At 40.2% G+C, this 23,726-nt stretch overlaps 1 protein-coding gene across 3 annotated transcripts in view; it reads right to left on the reverse strand.

Moving 5' to 3' along the window:
- Nucleotides 1-10,236: 10,236 nt before the first annotated feature.
- Nucleotides 10,237-23,726, reverse strand: part of LOC149258929 (uncharacterized) — a 324,467-nt gene continuing 310,977 nt past the window's right edge. For 2 of the 3 annotated variants that reach the window (XM_089416798.1, XM_089416805.1), the window contains 3 exons: nucleotides 11,220-11,454; nucleotides 10,878-11,092; nucleotides 10,237-10,760 (listed from right to left, as the gene is read on the reverse strand). In XM_089416798.1, coding sequence (XP_089272924.1) covers nucleotides 10,611-10,760; nucleotides 10,878-11,092; nucleotides 11,220-11,454 — 600 coding nt within the window. In that variant the 3' untranslated portion in view covers nucleotides 10,237-10,610. Of the gene's footprint in view, nucleotides 10,761-10,877; nucleotides 11,093-11,219; nucleotides 11,455-23,726 lie in introns of those variants that run through there. The other variant, XM_089416809.1, reaches the window with a different exon arrangement.

Below are 23,726 nucleotides of genomic sequence, written 5' to 3' on the forward strand. Positions count from 1 at the left end.
GTTAAATTCTCGAGTATGTGTGATATAAAAATCTGGAAACTATTGTTGAGATTGTGAAATTAAGAAATCTAGGGTTTACATCAAGCCCTAGTAGATTTTAGTCATGATGTTGATTAAGTTGTGATTGGTTTTGATTGTTGAAGCTCATGCCTAAAATCTAGGATATGTATGAAATGTTAGTGAGGAGTCTAACATATGAAATTTGAAAGTTGTTGGATTCATCGATCTGATTTGTTTCTAGGGTTTTATATATCAGAGAACTTGTCATGACATTGAAATAATATTGAAACCCTAGATATAATGAGTTGTTAATGTGATTTTGGGTTTGTAACTAAACATGGGAAAGAAGTTGAAGTATTGAAGTATAGTCTCTTGTTGATTATGTTTAGTCTAAATGCTTATGTTATTATAAGTTTTTGATATGGCTAACTTCACGCTTCTATAATTTTCGTTGTACTTGCTATCTAAGTTGTGCAGTTACACCATCTTCAAGTTGGTGAAGATGATCGTAAAGTAAAGTTGATATGATAAGCATGATATATGAATGACTCTGATAAGAAGGATGGAAGCCATGAAATATTCTCCAATGTCGTAAAGAAGAAGTAGAACTCCCTAAGTTAAAAGGGAGTCTAGATGAAATCTCCCTAGGTTAAGAGGGAGCATGAATGAAATGAATCTCCCTAAATAAGAGGATGGTTGAGAATATTCCTTGTACAAGAATAATTAGATCCTCTCTGATTAAGAGAGAGTGACATATATGGTTCTTTACTTCATGTGTCATGCATTATACCAGGACTAACAACCGTAAGTTTTAGTGAAGGCCATGAGTGAGAGAAGGAAATTGGAGAATGCATTTTGAGGTGTTGCTGAAAGAAGGAAAGTAGGATCCAATTGAAGAATATGTTGTTGCGTATGAAGTATGAAAGGAAAGTGCATGATTAAGGAATATTTTGTGAAAAGATTTGATTGATAGTCCTACTATGAAAAGTTGAGAAGCAACATCAAGTTGTCTAGAAGACCCTAGAGGTTTGTATTTGATTATGTACATGTGAAAGTATATTATTGATTGGGGTTGTGTTTGTACAGGTAAATCTCTCGAAGGTTTTTGATAGCATGTTGGTTATTGATCAGTTTGACCAAGAGAGATTTTTTGTCCTTGATATGTTGGACCAAGGAGTGTCGAGGCTTTGTGACTGAAGCATTGCCTAGGAGGACGTCTGGCCAATACTTTGCGTTGATGTCTAGGTCTCGAAGTTGTAAGGGCAGTGTTGGTCATTGAGCTCTAACATGCACCTGGATCTTTGGGTTGATGGTTAGCAAGTAAGCCTGATGGTACTTAGAGAGGATGAAAGCTTAAGTCCATCTTAGTCCTACCCCAATAGATTCCCTGGTCAGGAATCTAGTCTGTGGCATTGCGGTGCCTAAATTGTTGAGACCAATGGATAGATTGCCCTGGTTAGGAATATAGTCCATGACATTACGGTGCCTAAACTTCTCCATAGATGATGTGTTGATATCTTCCATGTACCTCTTTGATTATATGTAAATGTGAAGACCACCCTAGTGAAGAGGGAGTGTTGGAAAATGTAACTAGGTCTGATCTTCATTATTGTACTTGAAGTCAAAATGTAATATATTTGTCAAAAGAAAACGAAAAGAATTTTATTATTGATTTAATTGACTTGTTAAAGCATAGGTTTCATGTTTGGGTCAATTGTTATAGTTCAAGCCTCCATTGTAGGCTTTAGGATTATTTATTTGGGTCAAAGTCAATATGTTTGTTTCGTCAAAGACTCCTCCATCAAGTCTCCTTCAAGTCAACCTCAAATAGAGTATCCTCAAGTCAGCTTCACTTAATAGAACTCAAGTCGGCTTAACCATAAAATGGAGACACAAGTGTTCATGATGATCATGTCGGCTCATTTATTATGGATGCACCACTATATATACAAGCCTGGGAACTTCGCATTACATCAACTTAGAAGCTCGCATTTTAGAGAAAGTTTCAGGTATCTCTGTGGAGAATTTCAGTGATCTCAGGACAAAAGTTCGAACAAGGTATTTCAGAGTTTCGGTGGCATTACAGGGATGAGTTTAGATGATTTCAGTATAACCACAGTTCGAGTGATGCTCCCACAGTTCGGTGTTCTCACAGTTTGCTATTAAGTTCATACAGGTATGTTCCCACAGTTCGGTGCTACTTTAGTTTGGTATTACCACAGTGAGGTCTCTATGTAATGACAATGTTGAAATCTCAGTGATGAAGTCTCAATGCAACAAAGTGACAAGAAATCAGAGACAACACAGTGACATGGATCATGGTATGCAAACACAGTGGTATGGAGGGTCACTTGATGGCGGTAGTCTTGAGTCTAAATTCTAAGGGTTGTGGTGGTCTCATATTGAATCTACTGATGGAAGAATTTTGACTGGGTATTCCCCTAGAGAGGGGTTTTTCCTTGGTAGCGTGCCTACAACTTGTGTTCTTTTTTATTCGTTGCTTGGCATTAGTTTTGATGATAATAAAAGATATTCCGAAAGATTAATAAGGGAAATCATTTAACTGCCAACTCCTTGGATTTTCCAACACATGTAACCATAACAACAATAAAATGACAAGTATATATGTGACCCTGATTCTTATAACAACCATTAACCACATACTTGCATGCCCACCATACAAATCTATATGATGATCTGCTCTTACCCCGAAGTCTAGTGTTGTGAGCTCACTTTAATGATATGCATCTCTTGCCTTATCTCAACCAACTCATTAGCATCATAATATACCTATAGTATCATGATGACCTAATTGCATACAATAACCTCACAATGCATGTCTGACCTACCATACATGCATAACCATAACCATGACAATGCATGCATAACAACATATAGACACTGACATGCATAACAAATGCATATACAACCATACACTCATGATGACACATTCCACAACAACACCATCAACCTTCACATGGTGACATCACTACAACCATGATCAACACCATGCAAATGCAACAAGCACATGGAATACAAGCATAAGGAACACATATGCAACCGACATGAATGCATGACCAACACACTGCCCATCCAGTCTGAGGGGTGAACCATGCTATGATACCACTCTATGGTATCAGATATGACCCAAAGAGAGTGCAACCCGCTCTTATATCACTTTGTAATGCCCTCCTCCCACATCTAGCCAAGTAATCGGCCAATCTGGGTAAACATGTGACGAGAAGTTACTATGCTATGATTTGACTCTGTATGTGTCAGTTAAGGAAGTGGAACTGACAGAAACACACCATTCAAACCTTCCACTTCAGCAATAAAACTCCCAAGAGCCATCCCAACCACTTAGGTAACCAACCCTTGAGTCCAACTGAGTTTTTAGACCATTAAACCCCTAGACACTTCCTTGATATGGGCAAGCATGCATCCAAGAGGCTCCAAAAGCTCCCATAGCATGGGTATGCATGCATCCAGGAACTTTTATGCCCAGTGTTGTGCCTGCGTCTCTGGGATTTGAGCCACTTTTTCAGGCCTAGAGCCCAGGTCACTGCCCAAAACTAAATGACACCTTCAGAACTGAAGGATAACGACAAAACAATGATACAAATGCAATTATTTTAACAAGGACTTGAATAGACCCCTACTAGCCATGACAAACATTTCATCAAACATGTCACAAATATGTAATCTACAGGTTTAAAGAGCAGATCTGAGCATAAGGGTCTCATACTCATCTGAGAATCGCTATGAAGCATTAATGCCTCACCACTTTAGTTGTAGTTTCATTTTTTAGGCCATAGATACATTGTTCATTCATTTACAAGTAAAAACATGATGATAACCATACATAGTCACTGCCATAATACATGCTCAGAACCAACATAATAACAATAGAAATACCAAGGAAACAACAACCATATAATCCACACCAATATAATACTCGTGAAATAACAAGGAGAAATAACCCCATATTAATGATGCAAAGGCCAATGAGTTGTGGGACTTCCACGAATCACCTGACCATAGACATGGTTGAGCCAAATCTCTCTTCAGCTGGTCACCCCCGTGCCATATTCCAAGCATGAATGTGGGATATCATAAAACACATCAATCAAAATCATCTAGGGCTTCAATAGGCCAAACCACCTCAACCCATCAAACGGTGATTCCACCTCATTGTCAGACATCACAAAACCATCATCAAATTGGTCTCTTACCCAAGCCTTCCAAGCTCTAGAGTGTTTGTTCCCACCAAGGCTTCCAGGACTAGTAACTCAATCCACAACTGTCATTGGGCTTCCAGAGCATTTGTCCAACCAAGGCTTCCAGGACTAGTAACTCAACCCACCAAGGGCTTCGAGAGCATTTTTCCAATCGAGGCTTCTAGAACTAGTAATTCAACCGAAGCTGTTACATAGTTTACAGAGCGTTTGTCCAACCAAGGCTTCCTGGAACTAGTAACTCAACCCAAGTTAAAGGAAACATGAGAACCAACTAGAAAAACATAAATAAATCCAAAACACCATGGCTATCCAGGAAATGGCAACGCTAGGCTATTCCACTGTCAATCCAGGCAATCCATCATGCCAATGACAGATCATGACCAATAAACCACATGCATATGCCATGCATGCCAAAACTAGTAAGGAAAACATACATGCAAATCGATACCTGCAAAGAATTCTGCTGTAGTTGCTTGATCCTCCTTTTCCTTGCTTGCTCCTTCCTTCATCTTGCCTTCTTTGCCTTTCTTGATCCAATGCTAGAGTGCTCCAAGAAAACTCTAAGTTTCCAAGAGTGAGAGAGCGAGAGAATAGAAGAGAGCTCCACCCAAAACTTGTCAAGAAAACTTGAGCAAAAGCTTGCCCACTGATCCTCAGAAGCCTTCTTATCAATGAGTCCTCTATTTTCTTCAATTTCCTCCTCACATGCAACATGTGACCTTTCACCTTCTTTTTCTCCCAATTTCCTTTATTTTCATAAATACAATGCTAGTAAATGCATCATGCCTTTCTAAAGCCTTTGCCAATTTCCTTACCCATAATAAACCAAAGTGAACACCCACTACGATGTTTTGCCCAACATTCAACTTGGGATAAGTGTCCCATCAACCGCGGTCTTATATTTTTTTACATGGATTTTTAATGAGGGTTGTTACAACCATAGAGAAAAGTTTTCTTATCATGGATTTTGACAATTACAAGGCTCATGAAACCTTAAAGGTATTCCTCAAGTTAAGGGAGAAGAAACTCGGGTTTCCCTCTTAGGGCAACACCTAGGGAAAAAGTTTTTATGGATGAAATTTGAGTGGACGCCCACCAAAATGATAGGTCAAGTAGTCAAGACCTACCTCTTGATGTTTAGGCTCTCAAACCCACCAGAAAGACTCCTCCCTAGAATTTTGCTCCAAGCCCTAGATTCTCTTTCTTAGCCTTAAAAGGACCAAATTTGAGAAGAGAAAATCGTGGAGAAAATTTAAGGGTGATCACTAAGTGATTGGATTGGTTCCTTGTCCTATGGGTATATGGAATCAATGATGCTTAAGATAAGCTTCATTCCCTTCTAAGGAGGTCAAAATTTGATGCCCTAGCTATCAAAATTTCAACAATTGCCCACTTAATGGAATAATGGATTTTAATAGAGAATAACAAGAAGTACTCCACTAAGAACATTCATTACATGTTACAATGAGTAATGCATACAATATTCATCTAGATAGTCTTCGACAAATTGATTTTCAACAAATTAGGGCACATAATTTTAACTTGGATCAATATTTCCATGCCTTAGACATTCAAGAAAAGGATATTCAACAAATAAATTCCACTTACAAGAAAATATGCAATATATCCTTCCATTAGATCAAGAAATATCTCTAAAGAATGTTAAAATTAGCTTTCATACATCAAAATGCATCCACGTATCTCCATAATCACCCACAAGAAGCAAGTGTGAATTCTCTAAGAGGTCTGAAATTCACAAGTTTGATGATGATTGATCACAATGAAATGATCTCAAATATATATGTCCTACTAACTCGAATTAGGATAAGAAGTTCCTCCTAAGTCATAAAGTAAGGTGAAAAATCACTCTAGGTCACATGCCGACCTAGTAGCCAATATAAAATCATAATATATCACCCACAAGAGGGCCAAAACGCTGACATCATGCATGTGTAGGCCTCTTGATGGCATGCGTTAGGCCCCTCCAGTGCTAAACTAAGTTAGAGGACTCCAAAAATCATGTTCTATGGGTTGGCCCCTAGATGTCCATGCAAATCATCATGTGGACCCCAATTTTGTGTTTGGGGAAAAAATGGTCTCATGGGTCTCCTGGTGATAGAATAGCATGATTATGCTTTAACGTTAAGGGCCCTAAGGATGGTACTAGCCCTCCCATGTCTTAAAGGGTGAGACAAACCTCATATGGGCCTTAGATGAGCTACTAAACCATGTACACTATTAAGTCGGCTACGGTAAATTGGTCCAAGTGCATCGTTTCATGAATAATGTGGGGCAAAATGCAAATTGTTGGGATGTTGTAGGTGCCCATGAAATGGAATGATGCTCTGCAAGTGGTAGGAGTTTGATGGCTCTCACGATTCACCTGTGGGGTGTCATAATGCTCCTCTAATGGACTTAGGCCCCAGTTAAGTTGCCCAACCCATGATGAAAACCATCTGCTAATCACACACAATGTCTAGTGTTGCATCTTCACCATTAGGTACAATAATCATTAATGCATATAAGTGGACCAAACTTATTATTCAAGGGAAAATTGACACTTCATATGGGGCTCCCCTTCCAAATTTGGGGCTTTGATCGCATAATAGTGTTATCTCCCTAGGTACGAGTGGCTAATAAACGATCCTATTAGGTGTGCCTAACCCCTAAGGGGAATGATAGGTCCCTGGTACATCCTTCAATCAATAGGTATCATGTGAACAATGATGGAATGGTTGGGGAAAAGGGGTCTTTGAGCCAAATTCCATGGTCAAAGGGGTAGCAATAATGGGGAGATCCACATTCTAAGCATACAGATGTGACGAGGGAGCAATCGTGGATGCATGAGTTACCCCGACCTTTATTTTTCCACCCCTCTTATTGTCTTTCATCTTTTCTTGATTTTTTCCTTGTATCACTGCTTGAAGCTCTAGGAAATGAGAGCATGTTGTGAAGATATGTAGCAGTGGTTAACCCCTTAGTGATGGGGCAGTTTATCACCCACCAAGGGTTAAGACATGCAAGGGTTCCTTTTCATGATGTGGAAGGGAAACATTGGCCTGAGGAACCAGGTGATGGCCATAATGATAAGGGATAGAGCTCATGCTTGGATTTTTCCCATGTGCTATTGTCAATGTCCCATAAACCTTTTTTATTTTATCATCTCTTTTCTTTTGTTTCTTGCTTGTGGCTATGATATGCTTTTTGCTTTTGTTTTAACATCATCAACCTCCCAAGGCAAAATTTCCAAGTTCAACCCAAATATGTGGACAAGGGGAGGGGGTGCTCTAAAACCTAGTGGACCCATGGTCCCGAAGATGGGAGATGGATTATAGGTCTTGTAATGTACAAAGAGAAGTGATAAATATGGAATGGGAAAATAATACCATGCCATCTCAATTGAGATTTCCCAAGTATTGCCCTTCCTAAAGCCATGGGCCATTAGGGGAGGTCCCACTAGACTAGGATTGAAGATTAAACCCCCATTTAAGGTGAGGGAACAAAACCTCAGTGAAGACGCTTCCTTCTTCCAAGTCACCCAATAATCCATGCCAAATGCCCAAATGAAAAACACGCATAAGCACCTAATTACATAATGAATAACATACCTTTTGGATTGAATTGCTCACCTTCAAACTTGTGCTCTTGACAAATGGATGAAAAAACATATGGTTGATGCGGGTTGCAAAGATAAAATGGCACATCACATCGGCTACAAGGTGGTTGTCAGGGGTTACTAGCTGTCAGCTAGAAGAAGACGATTATGAGAAAAATTCTCCTAGGGGTACCCACTTTTGGTGGGTTACAATCCCAGTGACATCTTAAGATAGTGATGCATGAATAGCAAAATTTAAACCTGAGAAATAATCACAAGTGCTTCACCTTACCACTAAACCATAGCCCATTGAACTAACTGCCTAGCACTATTTTTCATTCACAATTTTTTGCATTTACTATCAAAAGATGATTTTTTAAAATCACGATTAACTTCTTAATTATCATCAAGTGAATTTCATGTTTCGATTAAGATATGTATTATTTTTCTTCCCTCCTTTATTTTGAAAATATCTAGCGTCTCTCCCATCCTAAAAAATCCATTTAACCTACTTAATAAATGTGAACCTTATGACTCATCTTTGTGAATACAAATTATGCATTGGTTTCTAACCAACCTAGATCCATCTTAACTTTGGATCTACCAAGCACCAAGAGGGATTAGAGCTCTTGAGATACAAATCTCTTTTAAAGTGAAAATAGATTTGATCCCATTTGGCGCTTGGTAGATCCAGATCTAAGACGAATCTAGGGTGGTTATTAATCCTTTTATATAGCATAGTGTTTAACTCTTAATTTATTTATTTATAGTTTTTGAATTTCACTTATAAATTGAGATGGACACTTTCATATATATTATTTACTATAATTATTCTTAAAGTGTTTAATGGGTCTTTCATATACAACAGATTTGTATTTGCGTTTATTAAATCATTAATATATAGTTATTCATTATTTTAATAGACCACACAAATTTATATAATAAATTTATTATTATGTTAAATTTTGATGATCAAATTTGACTACCTTACATTAAAATTAGTTATTTTTTATTAATCTTAATTGATTTTAGATTTATTATTAAAATTATGAACTTTTTATTTCTATTAAATTAAATATTATATATAAATATCATTTGAATCTATAACTTACTAAACTACTTTAGTGATTTGTTTGTGTTAAAGTAGCTTTTGAGAAAAGTGTTATTGCCCATGGTTTAGTTATAGTCGATAGTTTTGTCACGGTTTTGTACTTTATATTTATCCAATTTAGTAATTATGTTCATTAATTTTTTTTATAAATTAAGATGATCATTATTAAGTAGAATTATTTGATGTTTGTTTACATTATGCTTTCATTTGAATATTAATTAAAACATATGAAGCTGAGATTTATTTTGTTTTATTTTATTTTTTCTAGAATCTTATATTATACCTACACATCTCACTCACATTCATTATTTTGTTCACTGCATATGTCTCTGGTTAAGAGTTAACTCTCCAAATTTTAAGCAACTCATATTCGTACTTTGACTGATTTGGTTGTTGTCACATATCGCTCATGCATTCCTCGTTACAAGAAAAAGACTTTGGTTTATGTTCCTGCATAAGAAAGCTTCTTCTAAATTGCTTTTTGCCTTCAAAAGGATATTCACACCCCTACTTACGGCTTTAGTGATGTAGTTGAACTTAAAATTATTACTATGATAAATAGTACTTAAAACCACCGACTTATTAACTTTTTGGTATGCAACTGAGTGATATAAATTCCCTTCTCAGCTCAACTGACGCTAAACCTTTATGAAGCATTTGCAAATCATTAACGCCACTCCATTGATTTCTTTGAAACAAAGGCATGCTGTGCTCGCTCTTCAATCATAACTTTTTCCTATATTATTATTGTGTGGCATGAATTGATGAGAATACCTTTTTCCGGATGGGAATAACAAAAAATTGATATCCATTCTTTACATCCAAGTTTTGAACTCATTAAGTTCTCTTTATCCTGAATTCTCAATCCTTGGAGACAACAGTTGCCTATATTTCTGACATATCTCTCATTTATATTTTCACTATACTAAATCTTATCAACTACAAATAGATTTGCAATTGTATTGAAAGATTTTCGTAAGTTCCATTCTTCATCAATTCAACTTCGCTTATTTTTAGTCAAAATCTGATCCGCTACTTCAAAAGAAATACCCATCTATGTTCTGTGTTTTCTTTCCACACGTGAAATTTCTCATGCTCCAAATGGCTCCCCCGGTTTTAAAAACTCTTTGCCTATAATGTCATCCATTTTCAAATATGTGAACCCCTGTGGGTCCAATTAATAGCAAATAAAACTTCGAGAATCTCTTTTGTTGCATCTATAGCAATGTTTTGTTAGGTCTCAATGGGTTAAAACGCAAAGATTGTTCATCAAAACTAAATTAGTGTAAAATTTTTCATTGGAGTGTAATTATAAGTTGAAATGCAATAACTGCATTGGAATGTGTTACATGGTACACGAGGATATCATATTTTACATTAATTTACATTAACTGAAAAATACAGCCTTGCTATTAGTCCCAGCTAACCAACAAAAGATCAAAGGATCAAAACTGGTAACTCAACAACCTACAAGAACAACTCAAGGCAATAATGCCCATCACAAGCCCTCAAAAATTGGTAACATTTGCCATAGTAAGCACTTAGTGCTCCATCCCTGTTGCGACAGACAATTTACACTCTATTCTTTGGAGGGAAAGGCAAGCAGGTTGAAACCAACTATCATAATTCTCCCTTCAACTCAACTACACTAAAAATAAATGATTGGTCAAAACTGAGAACTGCTAAGAAATGTAATCATACATCTTGCATTTTGGAAGCTCGTATCTAGCCTCTGCCATGTAGAACTTTGGATCTCAAGTAACTTCCTTGCCTTCTCCTGCAAAGATACTTGGCATCGGATGGTTTCACCGTGTATCTGTCAATAGTATAAAATTAGCATCAATTTCAGGTATGCTAACCAGAAAAATATTTCTTAGAATATATACAGATAGATACAGTTGTGCCATTTTAAGTTTTAACTATCCCTGTTCACCTTTAAAAATAGTCGGATCAAAGCCTGAACAAACTCAAAATTATTATTGCATGACACCTCATTTACAAAGTAATCCAGCAGCATTCCTATCCCTTGAAGTTCTACACTGTGTTCTGTTTCTGTTATATTTTCATTATCAACAATTTGAAGCAACCGCAACTCCATATCCACGGCTGAGGGGGATAAACCCTTCAAATAATCTGTGAAAGTTGTAACTGCAAACATCGTAGAAGGCTTAGTATGGAAAGGAAAATAAATATTTTCTGTAAATTCAGTAACTCTGTTTATTTCCCTGTGATTTTCAAGACGGCAAAATCAATAACATTTATAATTGCCACTTACAATCTTTTATCTTTGCGCAGGATTGTAGAAGTTGCATAAATGATAAAGTTTCTCCTCGCAGTTTTTTACCACTTACTTCAAAAACAGTTTTATCATTTCTTGTTTCATCTTGATCACCATCGCCATTCATAGAGCTAGGGATAAAAATCCTCTCTCCGGAGAGTGTAGGCAATGATGGCAAGAAGAAAGGAGCTTTCTCTGGCTTCTTGGGTGGTTCAATGGGCTTATTTCGCATCTGCAGGACACATATATAATAAAAGAACCAACTCAACAAAGAATATATCAGATTTAAGAGATGCACAATAAAGGAAAATGATAAATATTAACATAGTTACACGGGTACTGCTTCCAGGCATTGGTGAGCACGTACCCCACGCTCCTGGGAGCTTGGGAGCTGGTAGGAAATGCTCCAAAACCACCTGGAGCTTGAGCGGGTACTTTGGAGCTTTTCGGGAGCTTTACTGCAACAGATTTTGACATTTCGGGTACCCATTTTGAGCAGATTTTCATGTTTCGGGTACCTATGTCGTGCAGAGAAGGTACCATTTATTTATTTTCTAAGTGATACATGCCAGGCCAGGGGCTTGGATTGCATGAGCTCTGTAAAGCGACAGAGACGTGGAGATGTAGCAAAGGTTTCAACAAAATATAGACAGTTGTCAGTGATTTCCTGACAGCTTCTGTTGCAAATCTTGAAGTTCAACAATTGCAAATAAGTCTACTTTCTTGAAGTCTATTTTGAAGCTTTAATGATAAGATTCAACAAATTACAGTGATGGTAAGAAAGAGAAAGAGTAGCATGTTAGTTGGTTTCATTTTATAAATTTCCAAACTTGAATTTTGAAGTGGAATATAATCTAGTGTTGCATGAAATAACATAATAATCTATCAATAACATCCTTTTTTCCGGTTTGGGAGTTCTGCATGTTTCTTTGTTCGCAAGGAATTTGATTGGTAAATTGTTGACGGATTAATATTTTGATTTTTTCTAGTGTTTCAAAGTTTCTTTTACATATTTCATTGCAAGATGGAATCTGCAGGATAAAATTTGATTGGCAAGTTTTGGATGGAAATAAATAAATTATTTTATTTTTACTTTTAATATATATTAAATTTTAATGTATTATATTATTGCCGCTCCCAACTTGATGTTTCCTGTAAATTTGAGCAAGGCTTCTAGCCGTGTCGGATACTTGTTCCCCCATACACGAAGTAGCCACGTACCGGAAACTCGTGCAACATAATAAATATATCATCAGTTACAGAAAAGAACAAGTTAACGCATAGTTCATTCTGATCATTCCATACCTCTACAAGGCAAATGATGCAAATTCAGTCACTGCATTAAATTTAGATTACCTGTTATTTATCAATTGGGTAAGGAAGCTACTGTGTGAGTAGGAAGCCACACTCCCACCAAGGAGTAAAGCTTCCTTGTCACAGACATTTCCTCGGGAGACTAATTTGGATAGTCTTGTTTTCAAGTAGTTTAGAGAGCTCAGATGGTTCAAATATGGGGTATTGACCATATGTTGTGGAAATTTCTCCCTGAAACCCTCAAGGATACCATCTATATCCCTGTCATGGCTGTCATCACTCTGCAAACAGATCTAAGCTCCCTTAGACTTGATTCCTTCAATCAGTGCTTTGAGTTACCCTGAGCTTCTTGATGGCACTAACTCCAGAATTCTTTAACTGTCACTGAAACCTCTTCTACTACCTCCAGCACATATCACACACTAACAATAGATTGATCATTTGCTCAAAATGAGCACTGCACCCCCAAACTAGGGATTCCTCCACGGTTGGCACTGGGCTGCCTGAAACTTCCCTGTAGCATCTCGGCCTTTAGAAGTCTCCAAATGCTTCTGCAAATCCCTGCAATGGATTTAGAAGGCTCATTACAGTCAGGAATGACTATTAGTTTGCTGAGAACAAGTACTAGTAGCTCCTACAACTGCCTCCAACCCCTGGTGGCCTTGAGCTCCAAAATCTCCCTGGATGAAAATCTCTATGAAGATGACTTCCTCAGCTTCTCTAGACTATTCCATTGGCTTCAGAAGGCTCCAATTAGCCTAGCTAGCCTCTTGTTTCACTCTCTCTCTTTGGTCAAAAACTACTCTTGGAGTGCATTTAGTCCATATCCCCTAGGGATACTCCACTAAATTTGGTGAACTGCACTTAACTCCAGTTAAATTTAGCATATCCGCCTTTTTGTCCGCTCCGCCAAGCCAGACCATCAGAGGTAGCCGTTAACATAACTGTTTGGGCGCACATATGAGGCAGTATAATCTCAACGGTTAGGGATAATCCTCCGTAGAGCTGGCGGTCATGCAACCGCGTGTCAACCGTTTGCAATCGGCGGTTATGTATACATCGGAAGCATTTCAAATAGTAGAATCTCCACCGTCGATCTATCCCGCTCGATCCAATGGATATCGCATCGTCCACTCACCAACTAACCCGGACAATCTCCACCGTCGATGTGACATGTCCAATTGAACGCATGTTGCGCAATCTCGCACAGATTCCTGCACGACCGATATCAGGTCGAGAGCGCACGAGAAAAGTAATTTTCCCGTGCTACGTGTCGACTGCTAAGGTTAATTGCGTGAAATCGTAGAATACCATTTACAGCTTTTTGTCCGCGCGAGATATTGTTTCCCACTTTCTGAATACTACCCACATGCTCAATATAGAACTTAAAGAAAGACGTTTAAGGAAAGGTTTAGCGCTTACCCCAAAAAGGAATATTCCAAGGTATATTCTTCAGAATATATTTTTTTCATAGTTTCAAAAACCAAATTAATCTTGGTCAAATGTCCAAAAACTGCAGTTTACTGGACTTTTTCAAATTGCGATAACTCCTTCATACGGTGTCGGTTTTTCGAACCGTTCACGGCGTCGGAATCAGGAAGACAAAATCTATTCGGTCGCTCAGGTTCAACACTCTTTCGAACACTTTGAAATTTGAGATATCACTAAGGTCCTTTATCAATATCTAATCAGCTACACTAAGGATTGGAGTGGGGGCATATCGACATTGGTAGAGGGGTTTCTAGGAGGGAAATCAAGGCTCAGAGGGAGTCACACCAAGAACTTCCAGGAGGGAAGTAGAGAAGCAGCGAGATGGCAATGAACGGGGTAAGAGACCAGGACATACTGGACAAAGCCTCAAACTTCGTATTTTGGAAGGCCAAAATCTTGTCCGTTCTAGACAAGAATCATGTTAAGCACTTTACCTTGAGGATGATAGCGATCCCAGTTGACCTAGTTAAGAACGACAAGTACGAAGAGGCAATGGCGAGGGCCAAGAGTAACATCCTTGACGGGGTCAATGTTAATTTAAGGTATGTTCTATGCTAGAGCAATTTATTTCAATTTTCACAGTTAGCTCAATATCTTTTCCAGATTTGCAATCACATCAGCATTAAAGTAAACTGCAAATAGAACATAAATATAAATCGTAGAAGACAAGCCAAGACAAGAGGACACAAGATGTGGCGCTAGCAAGGGACAAACCCCAATGTGGGGAAACCCTTGATCAATTCTTCTTATATGTTCTTCAATAGTTCAGCAGAGAGAGATAGAGAGATAGATAGTACATTTACAACTGAAGTCAACAATTTGACTTATCTAGATGGGAGCATAGATAGTTGAAGACATGCTGCTTCAACTAATTCTCCAAGGTGACTCCTTCACCTATCATCGTGCTGCATCCCATCATCATGTTGCACCTCACCGTGCTGCACCATGCTGCACCCATCATCACAATGCTGGACCTCGTGACTGCTACACCTAATGCTGTACTACTGTTCCATGTGTCATGGTTGAACCAAGTTGTCCATGTTTGCTGTCCCATTGCTTGCTTGTTGTCCCTTGCATGCTTGTTGTACCATTGCATGGTTGGTATACTTGCTACTAAGTACCATACAACTATCCCAATGTTAGTTTGATGTCCCTTGCATGTTGTTGTACCATTGCATGATTGGTGTACTTGCTGCTAAGTACCATACAACTCTCCCAATGTTACTTTGTTGTCCCTTGCATGTTGTTGTACCAATGTAATATACTTGCAACACCATGAACTTGCTATATCATATTGTTGCACCTCACCATTGTGCTGCCCCTCATTATGCTATGATACATTTCATCACTATACCCATCATGCTGCAACATTCATCAACATGTTGTTGCAATATATCATCATCATGTTGCTTCAATGTGTCATCATCACTGTTTTGGAGCTTCTTTGTTTGTTGCATTGCATGACTGGTTAGGGCATTCTAACAGCAGTCCTAACAGCCTTCAAAATGTGGCCAGAATAGCCCTCCACAATTGTGACTGCCTTTCTAAGAGGGGAGGAAAGCCTTGGCTGCAATGCTCGGTTGTTCCAACCCCTATTCCACCCTTCGGCCTCCTCTTATCTACTGCGGCTTGCTACAACAAGTTGTCCCTTAGCTGCGGCAACCCTTCTAAGGGATATTCCTTCACCTAACCACCCCAAAGCATTCCCCCTGCCTCTCAACCTCAAGATATGGGCTGCGGCCCTCTTCAACAGCTCCTCGGCCTCCTGGAATAGCCTCCTAACTCCTCGTTGTTCTCTTCTAGGCTGCTGCGGCTAGGGTATATCCATACCATCCTTAGGACAGCGTATAGGCTTTCTCCATAGGGCAGCATAGGGCCTCTCCATAGCGCTGTGTTAGGGTTTGTTGTTAGGCCTCCTTCACCGTGCTAGATCTCCCTTTCCTCCTATGTCTAGGGCTTCTTCATTAGGGCAGCGTAGAGCCTAGGGCACTCCCTCTAGATTAGGGCAGCGTTATCCCTTAGGATCTCTCCTCCTACTAAAACCCAAAGACAAGTAGAGAGGAAGCAATTCCGAGTGTGTGTTGAAATGACTTGAAGGCCACCTCTATTTATACTAAAACGTTGAGCACAAGTGGGGTTTATTTGGTTGTTGGCCGACCTTGACGAAGTGTCCCATAACACTAATAAATTCGTATCTCCATGAATACGTATCGGAATCGATCTTTAGATCAATCCTACACCTCTCAATCAGAGGGATCCAAGTAAAATATCAGCTGCCATTAATAGGATGACCCACATGGAGTTTGGCCCTAGTTGCCAATTTTAACACTCCCGCTCAACTAGGGAGAACTCCATCTGCTGATCCATATGTCTGACTGTACTATCTCTGCCATCAGTGACTTGCACTTCTCTGCTCTGCTTTGTTGAACCACGAAGAAGAATTGATCGAGAATGTCTCCTACCATTTTCTATTGACCTGAAGTTAGTTTCATATGAGGAGAGTGTGTCATACCACACTTACTAACCTGAAGTCAGTTTCATTGATCACAGATCAATATCGCAAGAGAGTGTCTCAAACCACTCATCCTGATCCTTGATCAGCTTCATTGATCCCAAATCAATGGAGGTCATCCTAGCATAGGGAGTACGGTAGATACAACGATGCGCCCATCGATAGTACTACTAATGGTCCCTAACCCCATTTCCCTACTCATTGATCAGATGAGAGGTACTTCCCATGAGTCCCAGACTGCATGGGTAGGATGCCTCGATAGGAGAACTAATCATCCTGTCCCACAGGAGACCTATTCATCTTGTCCCAAAGTCGCCACGGGGTATCACAGGGGAAGAATGAGCCATTCACTCTATACACAGCGCACCATTAGGGGAGGGTGAGATGCCCTATGGTCGTGTGTTGCTCCAGCAAGTACCCCAAGCCCCCAAGAGCTCCCAGAGCTCAATGCATGCAACATGCAGGACCCTTATAAGACGGTCTCTCAACGACTCCAAGTCGTTCGAAAAAGTCGCAGATTTGACCTTTCCCCAGGGCTTTGACAAAATGTTTGCGACCTATACATTAGTCTCAATGTGATGGAGCCTCCTCGCTCATCGACTTACCATATCCCAGATAAGGTAGTATCTGATGTCTATCTGCTGGAGCAATCATCAAATACGGGATTCCTCAACAATCAAATCCCCCATGGTTGTCACAGAGGATCACGGTGGTGTTCATCATGTGTACAAACAACGCACTGAAGAGCTTCCACAACCATGGAGCTTCATACAAGGTCATACTCGTGGCTATGTATTCGGTCTCGGCGATGATTATAGCAACCGACTTCTGCTTCCTACTCATCCATGATATCAAAGCAAAACCCAAAAAGAACCAGCACTGAGAAGTGCTCCAGTGATCCTCCACACTGCATGCCCAATCAACATTCGAATAATCATGCAACTTCATATTTCCGGCAGTGTATCTTAATCCATGAGAGATTATGCCCCGAAGATATCTCAGAAGATTCTTGGCACCAATCCAGTGAGGCTCAACCAAATATGAGCTCACCATGCTAACTGCAAAACATACATCCAGACGGAAGTTCACCAAGAACATCAATGCAAATGAGTTTATGAAACTCAGAGGCATTTCCCAAATCTGGTCCGGCATCACCACAACATATCTCTTCTGAAAGTTAAGATCCTCGAGGTAGTCACGGGCTTGCAGTTTATCATTCCATATTCAGAATCCAACTCCCTCTTACTTCTGCAAGTGAGAGTGTCTGCATCTGTCAGAAATAGGTCATTCTTAGAAGGTGCTGGTATGAGAGGTTCAAACAATGGTTTGGATTGGCTTCACTCTTAGTGAATCTCAGCTTCATTTGATAGCGATCAATCCTCTCATATCAAACCTAGGGTGATTTGCTTCAAGCCATAGAGGGCTTTCTTCCACCTGCACACATGAGATTCCCAATCATGAATCTCAAACCTCCTCGGGTTGTTCCAAACCTGTGGACCTGCTACATGAGGGGAATGGTCCCCTTGTGAGGTTTTCCTTCGATACATCTCAGACATGTAGCTTCATGCTCCTTTTGAATTCAGGCATACCTGTCATCATCTGACTCACAGACCTCCGGTGCTATGTGTCAACTAACATGGTCCCCAATGGACTTTCTGCAATTTGATACTAATTGCCAACCCTGAACCCACGATTTTCAAACATGTACCTTTCCATCAATGAATGGCACCCTGAAAAATGAACACCAGGTTCTTCTTGCGATCAAGTACATAAAAGAGATTTTGTAAATGAATTGAGTTACCCTCATTCAATTGAGGGGTAACACACTTTCCAAGATAGGTGGCATCGGCTCCAAGTATAATCCCATGAATGTTTCCATCTCTACCAAATTAGAGAGAGAGCACCCTTCTATCTGATGGAGTGCCTTGAAGCACTACAATCAATAAGCCAAATTCCCAAAGAATATTTAGGAGCAGGCCAATACAAGATAACACTTCTTTATCTTATCATAAACAACATTTGATTCTTCATACCTAGGGTTCCTTGCTTTCTCTGAAGAGTCAGTCGTGTCCTTGATGACCTGCATTACCTGTCATTCCTTTGATCATTGAAGATGTCCCTGGAATGATTGTTATCATCATCAAGTGATGTGTCCCTGCCAGTCGGGCACTCCTTTGCATAATGGCCGAACTAATTTCAACCGAGTCATCTGTCTTTCCTTCCACCCTTAGATCCGGACTTCCCATAGAAGTGATCTTCGGGTAGGCCATCAGAAACTTCCGATGTGCCATTCTGATAATATTCTCTGCTTCGACTTCACCCTTGGTGAAGTAGAAGAGGGATGAGGAATCCATTGATCCTTTTGTCCTTTCTCATCTGTCTTCGGTGATTGCTCTTTCACTCTTGCTTGGGCTTTGTCTTCACCTCAGCTCTGATACCATGTTAATTTAAGGTATGTTTTATGCTAGAGAAATTTATTTCAATTTTTACAGTTAGCTCAATATCTTTTCCAGATTAGCAATCACATCAGCATTGAAGTAAACTGCAGATAGAACATAAATATAAATCGCAAAAGACAAGCCAAGACAAGAGGACACAAGATGTGGCGCTAGCCAGGGACAAACCCCAATGTGGGGAAACCCTTGATTAATTCTTCTTATATGTTCTTCAATAGTTCAGCAGAGAGAGAGATAGTACATTTACAACTGAAGTCAACACTTTGACTTATCTAGATGAGAGCATAGATCATCTCTAAGAAGATGATACATGAGATCAATTGAAGACATGCTGCTTCAACTGATTCTCCAAGGTGACTCCTTCACCCATCATTGTGATGCATCTCGTCATCATGCTGCACCCATCATCACAATGCTGGACCTCATGACTGCTACACCTAATGGTTGAAACAAGTTGTCCATGTTTTTTGTCCCATTTCTTGCTTGTTGTCCCTTGCATGGTTGTTGTACCATTGCATGCTTGGTGTACTTGCTTCTAAGTACCATACAGTTGTCCCAATGTTAGTTTGTTGTCCCTTGCATGTTGCTATACCATTGCATGCTTGGTGTACTTGCTGCTAAGTACCATACAGCTGTCCCAATGTTAGTTTGATGTCCCTTGCATGTTGTTGTACCAATGTGCTATACTTGCAGCACCATGAACTTTCTATATCATATTGTTGCACCTCACCATTGTGCTGCCCCTCATTATGCTATGATACACTTCATCACTATACCCATCATGCTGCAGCAATATATCATCATCATGCTGCTTCAATGTGTCATCATCATTGTTTTGGAGATTCTCTATTTTTTGCATTGCATGACTGGTTAGGGCATTCTAACAACAATCCTAACAGCCTTCAAAATGTGGCCAAAATAGCCCTCCACAACTACAGTTTCCTTTCTAAGAGGGGAGGAAAGCCTTGGCTACAATGCTCAGCTATTCCAACCCCTATTCCACCCTTCAGCCTCCTCTTATCTACTGCGGCTTGCTACAGCACGCTGTCCCTTAGCTGCGACAGCACTTCTAAGGGATATTCCTTCACCTAACCACCCCAAAGCATTCCCCCTGCCTCTCAACCTCAAGATATGGGCTGAGGCCCTCTTCAACATCTCCTCGACCTCTTGGAATAGCCTCTTAACTCCTCGTTGTTTTCTTCTAGGATGCTGCGGCTAGGATATATCCATACCATCCTTAGGGCAGCATATAGGATTTCTCCATAGGGCAGCGTAGGGCCTCTCCATAGGTTGCGTTAGGGTCTGTTGTTAGGCCTCTTTCACCGTGCTAGATCTCCCTTTCCTCTTGCGTCTAGGGCTTCTTCTTTAGGGCAGCGTAGAGCCTAGGGCACTCCCTCTAAATTAGGGCAGCATTATCCCTTAAGATCTCTCCTCCTACTAAAACCCAAAGACAAGTAGAGAGGAAGAGATCCCAAGTGTGCGTTGAAATGACTTGAAGGCCACCTCTATTTATACTAGAACGTTGAGCACAAGTGGGGTTTCCTTGTTTGTTGGCTGACCTTGACGAATTGTCCCATAACACTAATAAATTCATATCTCCATGAATACTTATCGGAATCGGATGATCTATAGATCAATCCTACACCTCTCGATGAGAAGGATCCAAGAAAAATATCAGTTGCCATTAATAAGATGACCCACATGGAGTTTGGCCCTAGTTGCCAATTTTAACAGTCAAGGACCATGTAGTACCACATATTGCTTAAAAGGACACGGTAAATGAGATGTGGAAAGCCCTAAAGAAATTGTACCAGCACACTTCTGTGCAGAGAAGGATGCTACTTGAAAATCAGCTGTGGTCATACCAGATGCAACCAGCGGAACAGATCGACAACTTCCTTGGTTGATTGAAGGAGATTAGGGATCAGCTGACTTCCATAGGGGCCAGGCCGGATCAAGAATTGATGGTGAGAACAGCCCTGAACGCAGTCTCTAAAGACTGGGAGGTGTTTGTCTAGAGCATACTAGGCAGGGTGACCCTTCCAGATCGGGAGGAAATGTGGTTGGCTCTTCGCCAAGAAGAGATCAGAAGGCTGAGCAAGGCAGGAAGCAACAGCAAGGGGATCAAGAAGGAGGAAGAGGAGGATGATGCCCTAGCATCTGAGGGAAAGCAGGAGAAACGGAAGAAGGACTTCTCCAAGGTCAAATGCTTCAACTATGGGGAACTAGGTCACTATGCGAGTCAGTGTCCAAGGAAGAAGAGCAAGGGAGAGGCTTCCGAGACCAAGGTTGCGCCAGCAAGGGCGGAGAAGGAAGTGGAGACAGATGATGACTGTGCCATGAGTGCTCACATGCCACTTGAGAGGAAGTGGGGAGACATCGAGTTGTAGTCAGACGGACTATAGGCAATGAGGGGCAGGATCCTTGAGGTACCTAGCCTCTTGGATTATACCTTGCTATGGGAGCCCCGAAGAGGAGTAGCAGTACTCGCGGATGTCAGTAGAGACGGATGTAGATGGAGCGTCAAAGGGAGCTACAGTGCACGATTCCCAAGAAAACGTGAGGCAGCAATGCGAGATGCATAGAGTTGTTGCAGCAACAAAGAGGTCAGAGAGGGAGCACTTGTCAGCGACAAAGGTAGTTTCAGCATTGAGGATGTCTCTAGCTTGGCAGAGATGTCAGAGTTGGGAGATTAGTTACTTACTTCTCAGTAACTGTGTTGCAGTGCAACAGTGAGCAGTGGCAGTGCTATGGGCAGCATGATGCAACGGGGTTGTCGTACGGATGCAGCAATGGCAGTGGCATGGCCATCGGTAGCAGTACATGATGTAGCAGTGCAGAGGATGTTGGGCAGCAGGCCTAGCATCAGCGTAAGGACTGAAGCCGGATGATCAGGGTGATGCTCAGTTAGGAGTATTATTAGAGCATAGTCTTCACTAAGATGGAGTGTTGATTTGGGGTAGCATCGGATGTGATCTAGCCTCGAAACTTGGTGGAAAAGCTAACGCACATGAGATCTCCAATACCCATAAATAGTTTGGGCAGATTCTAAACAGTTTGAGAGATATTAAAATAATTAATATTTTTAATGGAGTCCCTAAGTCTAAACTTAGGGAAAATAAAATATTAATGTATATTAATATAAAACTGTTTTAGAATGGTCCAAAAGTCATGGATCAAACCAAAATTAATTTTAGTCGTTGATTAGGGACTTAATCTTGGTCGTTGAATTGTCAATGAGAAAAATATAAAAGGAGGCTTGAGGGTCACTTGGAGAACACATCGAGTTGATCAAGAATTCGATTTTCTGGGGCTGGGCTTGTTGAGGAAATCAAAGGAGTGATCAGAGTTGCAGTTGAGGGGCAGTGAATACAGAAGCAGAGAGGCAGAGATAGTACCGAGAGGATCAACGCAGAAGCCAGGATAGAGGGATGCAGAGCCAGCGAAATGTTCACGCAGAGCCAGCCAGAACTCACGCAAAGGCAACCAGGAGCTGCATAGTGCCTCAGAGAGCTAGCGTGGGTGACGCAAAGGCTCTAAGGGCTGACGCAGTGCCTCCAAAGGCTGACGCAGGGTGAGCTAGGGTGACGCCGGGCCAGAAAGGGTTGACGTAGTCCCTAGAGGCTGATGTTGGGGATTTCGTGGGGCAAATTGGAGTTGGGAGCTATTGGAGTGTTTATCCGAGGTTTCAACCGGAACATCTATCTCCGACTAAGAGGTACTACTGCCGAGATTATTCTTTGTTGGGTGAGCCGGTTTTGGCACCCAAATTGTATCCTGAAACTGCTTAATAATTAAAACCCTTAGATAGATGCACCGGTTTTCCTGCATTGGGTTTTTTCGAGGACATTGGTCCAAAAACAACAGTCACTTATGTGCTTGTTTTGTTTCCTTTAGTTGATGATCTATAATGTGTTGAGCATGTACTTGTATTTATTTTTAGTATTTACATGGTAAATAACTTGTTAATTAATCAGAACAAGTACGCAAAAATAAATCAGACAAGTACATGAAGGGTTTCTAACAGTTAGACTTAGAAATTCCAACAAGATTGTGCTAAGAAGAAAAGTTAAATACATCACAAATAGTTATCATGCAAGAAGAATCTCATTAACTATAACTGTCCTAGATTCTTCAACAACAACATGATTATCTTTTTCTTTTTGTCAGCATTTTGTTAGATATTGTGAATAGCATATCTAAACATGACTATATATCATGCACAACTTTTGTAACTTATTATGAACTCTCAAGACTTCTATGACAGTCTGGTTTATTGTGTGTTGAACAACCACTTTTTTCATATGCTACATATGTTGAAGCTACAACATGTAATTTCAATATACAATCTATAATGGAATTACGATTTTTTTCTTGGGAAAAAAATTGCCAACTTCAAACTTCAAACTTAAATTGTGATATATTGTTTACAAAAAATATCATAATAAATATGAAAGAGTCATCAGTTATAAAAACTACTAGAAACTAGAAAAGACAAGTAAATCTATTATCTACAACGTCCTCTTGCTGCCACGATAAATGTCTAATTTCTGAGCAAGTTGTGGTGGTCTTCTAGGAGTCTCCACCAACATAGTCACACAACCAGAACCAAAAGGCACATACCCTCCACATGAGGATGTAGATGGAGGCGGCGGCAGCAAAGGAAAAATAGTTGGAACTCGAGCACTAGCACCGCTACTAGATGGTGGGGGTGGCATGTTTGTTACTGCT

This window comes from Pinus tabuliformis, chromosome 6 (genome assembly GCF_031772625.1).
Source record: "Pinus tabuliformis cultivar Carrire ecotype Pingquan chromosome 6, CPIR1, whole genome shotgun sequence".
Taxonomy (NCBI): Eukaryota; Viridiplantae; Streptophyta; class Pinopsida; order Pinales; family Pinaceae; genus Pinus; species Pinus tabuliformis.